Source organism: Meleagris gallopavo, chromosome 26 (assembly GCF_000146605.3).
Source record: "Meleagris gallopavo isolate NT-WF06-2002-E0010 breed Aviagen turkey brand Nicholas breeding stock chromosome 26, Turkey_5.1, whole genome shotgun sequence".
Classification (NCBI taxonomy): domain Eukaryota; kingdom Metazoa; phylum Chordata; class Aves; order Galliformes; family Phasianidae; genus Meleagris; species Meleagris gallopavo.
This window is the reverse complement of record NC_015036.2, coordinates 6,312,416-6,317,879: the sequence shown is the minus strand read 5'-3', so window position 1 is coordinate 6,317,879 and position 5,464 is coordinate 6,312,416. Positions and strand designations below refer to the sequence as shown.

The 5,464-nt window shown below is 49.5% G+C and overlaps 1 protein-coding gene across 1 annotated transcript; it reads right to left on the bottom strand.

Moving 5' to 3' along the window:
• Positions 1-1,296: 1,296 nt before the first annotated feature.
• On the bottom strand, positions 1,297-5,100 carry FDXACB1 (ferredoxin-fold anticodon binding domain containing 1). Its single transcript, XM_010723776.3, has 4 exons — positions 4,753-5,100; positions 4,102-4,305; positions 3,343-3,501; positions 1,297-2,623 (listed from the first exon to the last, which is right to left on the bottom strand). Exons 1-4 carry the CDS (start codon positions 4,896-4,898, stop codon positions 1,447-1,449), a joined length of 1,686 nt encoding a protein of 561 aa, XP_010722078.1. The 5' UTR covers positions 4,899-5,100; the 3' UTR covers positions 1,297-1,446.
• Positions 5,101-5,464: the final 364 nt, after the last annotated feature.

Genomic DNA, 5,464 nt, shown 5'->3' with positions numbered 1-5,464 from the left:
ACAGCGCTGTTGTATCGCAGAGTCATCTCAGAACGGCGTCAGGTTGGAGAGGATCTCAAAGCCCACCCCACGTGCACCCCCGGCCCACTGGGCAGGGCTGCCCCCCACCAGCTCAGGCTGCCCCAGGGCCCCATCCCACCTGGCCTCGAGTGCCTGCAGGGATGAGGCACCACAGCTCTCTGGGCAGCAGTGCCAGCGCCTCACCGCCCTCTGACAACAGGATTGCTTCCTCACAGCTAACCCACATCTCCTCTTGTCGTTTAAAGCCATTCCCTTGTCCTGTCCCCATCAGGCTCTGTACACAGTCACTCCCCTCCTGCTTGTAAGCCCCTTCAAGTACTGGCAGGCTGCAATGAGGTCTCCCCACAGCCTTCTTTTCTCAAAGCTGAACAAATTCAACTCCGTCAGGCTGTCTTCACAGCAGAGGCAGGTTCTCAGTGCCCACTTTCTGAGCCCGTCCAGGTCCCTCTGGATGGCGTCCCTTCCTGCTCTTGTGTCCACTGCACCACTCAGCTCTGTGCCATCAGCAAACTGCTGAGGCTGCACTCCAGCCTATCTCTATCACTATCGATCAATCCATCCTATCATCTGTCACTCACAGAGATGCTGAAGAGCTCCGGTCCCAAGATGGACCCCTGGGGGACACCACTCATCACCGGCCTCCACCTGGACACGGAGCCATTGACAACAGCCCTCTGGCTGCGACCATCCAACCAATTCCTCATCCACCAAATGGTCCAGCCTTCAAATCCATCTCTCTCCAATTTGGAGACAAGGATGTGGTGCAGGACTGTGTCAAAGGCACAACTCCAGGTAGATGACCTCAGTTGCCCTTCCTTTGCCCACCGATGCCATCGCTCCACCACAGAAGGCCACCGGATGGGTCAGGCACGCTCTGCCCTTGGTGAAGCCATGCTGGCTGTCTTGGATCACCCCCTCACCTCAAGGTGACATCTCTTCCAGGAGGATCTGCTCCATGATCTTCCCCGACACAGAGGTAAGACTCCCCGGCCTGTAGTTCCCTGGGTCTTCCTTTCTCCCTTTCTTTTCTTAAAATAGTCACCGCAGACTTCACCTCTCAGACACAATTTTTCAGATATGATGGAGAGGAGCTTGGCAACCACATCAGCCAGTTCTTACAGAACCATGGGATCTCCTGGCCACACAAACTTGCACACATTCAGCCTCATGAAGTGTTCTCAGACTTGCTTGGGCTGATATCTCTTTTTATCTTTTATGATCAGCTTACCCTATCAAAGAAAGGCTCCACTTTAAGAAACAAGCTTTCATTACACACACACGCACACAGCATGGAGGTGTCCACGTTTTATTTTCCACATTTACAATGTAGGCAGATACTGAACTCCGCCTTTGTAAGAGGCACTGCGACACCACACGGCACTGTGAGATGCAGCCACGTTCTGCAGAGAGCAGCACCTCACAGCCCTACCGCAGGGCCACACGCAGCCGCTGAGAGATTTCCTCCCTGAAACGCAGCTGCATGGCTGCCACCTCCCTGCGGCCCAGTGCCCTGTCGCAGCTCTGGAAGGTGAGCCGGCAGCACAGGCTGTTCCGGCCCGTCCCTGGCTGCTGGAAGTCATCAAGTAAATGGATGGATGCCACCGCTTCATCTGATACTTCTCTAGCAATGGTGTGAAAAGCAACATCATCAAATTGTTCCCCATCGGGAAGCCAAAAGCTGACATCATGCACATAAGCAGGTGGGTAGAGAGAGAAGCTCCTGAAAATCCGTAGCTCTCCTGCAGGAAACTGTCGGAGGAAGCGTGTGTCTGATGTCCAGAGCATGCGCCAGTCATCTATGGCACAAATGAGCATGGCCACAAGGTCCAGATTCAGTGAAACAAACACAACAATCAAATCACTGTGTGCTGGTTCATATGGAGCAGTCCGTACTGCACCCACACAATAGCCCCTCTCCGAGGAGTCCCGAGTATCTGCCTCCATGCAGAGGAAGCACTGAATTTTACCAAGCTGAGATTCAAAAACAGCAAAGTCATTGAGCTCAGCTGTTCCCAAGCTCGTTGCTTCCTGCAGACTAATGCTCAACTTAAAATCAGAAATGGTCTGGTGAAGAGAATGTACGCTGGTTTTAATTCTGTCCACTACCATCTGTATACAGCTGTTCTCTGAACCTCGGTTAACTGCACATACAAAAACCATCTCATGAAAAACAGGCATACAGTAAGGAGAGATGTGGCACTTCCTGAAAACTGGGCCAGAAAAAATGTAAAGTGTTCCTGGGACAAAGGATGCACTTTTTATTATTGCCTGAGCATAAGGCAGAAGGGAAGGTCTAAGATAACACCACTTTGGAGTTTGACATCCCTCTGGTACATTCTTATCTGTGTCCCCATGAAAAGCAACATGGGAAAATAAAATTGTGTTTGCCTGGCCACTGGCCATTTCTTCAGCGCTTGGAGTCTCCTCTGGGCTTGGAAGGATCCAAAAAATGTTTGAGTGACAAGCAGCATTGAGGTGACCTTGGAGGAGCAGAGAAAGGCAGTAGTCAATGCTCTGCAGTGGGAAGGCTCGGCTGAGCGCTGTAGTGAGCTTCTCCTTTATTGTCCGTACTGGATGGTTTGAATTTCGCTCTAGGAAACCCCTGTGAAAAACAAAAATGCAAGTACAGACACAGCAGACAGATTTCCCTGCAAAGCCCTCCTGTCATCATTATTTGAGCATGGCAATGTACTCAAAGCAGTATCAGACATTAAGGTTGCTTCCACCAACTAGTCAAGTCGCCTACCAGGGGCACAGCAACCACTAACATGCTGTCAGGATGCTGGGCATGTCTCTAGGCTGCAACCTAGTGTTACCTGTGCTTTAGCCGGTGGAAAGGAATGGAACTTAACTGTCAGCATCACCAAGTTTCCAGTCATCACTGGCATTACCAAGCTATGGAAACCAGTCACTTTTGCCTAACCCTGCACAGTCTCCAAGGCATGCAGCAGGGCATATAAGAGATGAGCATCTTTACCCTAGCTAGCCTTAGTATTGCAGTAACAGCAGACACAAAGTCAGCTCCTCGTTTCTTCCAAGATACAGGCAAATAGATCAAAAGGTTTCATTATCTGTGTGAGCAAGCATACAGTAGCTTGGCCTCAACCATAGAGCTCCCTTTTTCTTCCATAGGCTTTTTCTAAGTAGGCCATAACCACAACCAACACAAAGCAGACTTCAAGAAGAAATGGGAAAGAAAATCCTGTACAGGGAAAAGGAGGGAATGTGAAGCAGTTCCATTTTATCAGAGAACCACATTGGTCATTCCCACTGAGAGTACACACGTGTTACTGCCAAAATGATACCAATTGTATAACTTACCTGTTAATTTTATCCACAAGTACTTGCGGTACTTGAAATGAAATTCTTTGTCCTTTCAGTTCTATCTCACAGATCAGTGGTTTGCAATACAGAAGTGGTGTGCTTCGAGTAAAAACGTGGTTTAAAGCACCCTCTATGCAGAATGATTTATCTTGACTCCTGGCAATACATAAAAGCACAGCAAAATCATTGACTCTGATGTGACATAAGGGAGGGGGACAAAGATAATTCACCTTAACACTAACATGACTCTTGCTGAATCCCTGATCTTGTTAGACAACAAAAACGCAACTAAGCATATTTTTATGGATAGATGGTCCAATACTGAAATAATCTGCACAAGTTGTGTGGTCTGCATTTTGCTCTGAGTGACATGTTCTACCTAGCTCTGCAGTTGAACTGCAATTAACTGATTGCTGGAGGTCCCTGCCAACATCAACCATGCTGTGACTGTGTCAATCAGACACAAATACCACAGTCCCCACATTGTCTTTAGGCTAAGATTGACTTTTACTCTGAAATGGACAATTTTGACCTTTAAAATTCTAAGATAATCTTATCTTTTCAAGAGTACTTTCTCAAGAAGCTTGTGTTTTCTTCTGGGCTATTCTGCTTATAGGCAAAGATGAACTGCAGCTGTATAATGGAAAATCAAATAGTTTCTCTCTCCAATAAACAATATACTAAAAGATCATATGAGTGTGTGACAGGCATGATGAAAGAACATGTATCTCCTCGGATTTGCCACACCGCAGGTACCTGTACCCCGTACATTCATAGCCATGGGCAGTCTCTGCTCGGAAGGGATGAACATCGCTCAGGATGAAGCCAGCTCCTGCTGCCACCGCCACCACCTGCCAGCTGTTGTGCCACTCTCTCCTGGGCTGATCAGCAGGCGTGCCACCCTGCCCCCTGCAGAGAGCCACGCGGACCTCTCCATCCTGTGTCAGCACTTCTGCACAGCTGGAAGGGAAGCGGGCAACAAGAGGCACTGTGTTAGCACAGCCAGAAATCATGTAACATCAGCAAGGAGCTCCAGCAGTGCTAGGAAGGTATGCTGCCCTGCAAGCTGTAGTGAGTGGGGGTCGGCCTCTGTTCCCATATAACGGAAACAAGATGAGAGGTGATAGTCTCAAGTTGTATCACAGGAAGCTCACGTTGGATATTAGGAAAAATTTCTTCTCTGGAAGAGTGGTCAGGTACTGGCACAGGCTGCCCAGGGGTATGGGGAGTCACTGTCCCTGCAGGTGTTAAGGAAATGTGGAGATGTGGTATTTAGGGCTAGAGATAGTGGGCAGCATTGGTGGTAGGTGCATGGTTGGACTGTATGATCTTAGGAGTCTTTTCCAACCTTCACAATTCTGTGATCTCAGCAGTCAGTGAGCACAGGACTAACTCTGCTTGACTCACCTATGGAAGAAGCCTGAGAGCAACTCTCTGTTCTTCACCACCCCAGCCTTCCTCCCACAGTGAGGGAAGTTGAAATAAATGCAGTCAAATTCTCTTTTTGCTGGTAAAAAATAGTCCTTCAGCTTGGTGCAGTCCACAGAAAACATAACTTCAGCTCCTTCAAAAGTAAACAAAAACCAAGACTCTCATTATGGAGTATTTAAAATAAGGCAGCAATTAAAGCTCTCCTTTCAGTATCCAAAGGAGGGCTGCAAGGAAGAAGGGTACAGACTTTATAGTGGAGGCTGTTGTGATAGGAGAAGGGGAAATGGCTTCAGACGACAAGAGGGGAGATTGAGAGTGGAGATGAGGCAGAAGGTTTGGCACTGAGGGCGGTGAGGCACTGGCACAGGTTGCCCAGAGAGGCGGTGGTGCCCCGTCCCTGCAGACAGCCCAGGTCAGGCTGTTGGGGCTGTGAGCACTGCTGGAGCTGTGGGTGTCCCTGTGCACTGCAGGGAGCGGCACCAGGCGGCCTTTGAGGATGTATTCCAACCCAAACCATTCTAGGATTGGCGCACTTTAGAGCCCATCCGTGTCTTTGCCACCCACGTGTCAGGGAAGCGGGCGAGCCCACGCTCCCTTTGCTCCGCCGCAGAGCTCTTCTAACGGTTCCTTCAGCGCTGCTCCTCCTGCGGGACACTGAACCCATCGCCAGCCCCCCCCGAGCGGCACA

Coding starts and splice junctions, on each gene's coding strand:
- FDXACB1 (XM_010723776.3), bottom strand. CDS start 4,898: ATGTTTTCTGTGGACTGCACCAAGCTGAAGGACTATTTTTTACCAGCA. Junction 3,502..4,101: donor TATGAATGTACGGGGTACAG/GTACCTGCGGTG, acceptor ATGTATTGCCAG/GAGTCAAGATAAATCATTCT. Junction 2,624..3,342: donor CTTGTGGATAAAATTAACAG/GTAAGTTATACA, acceptor TGTTTTTCACAG/GGGTTTCCTAGAGCGAAATT.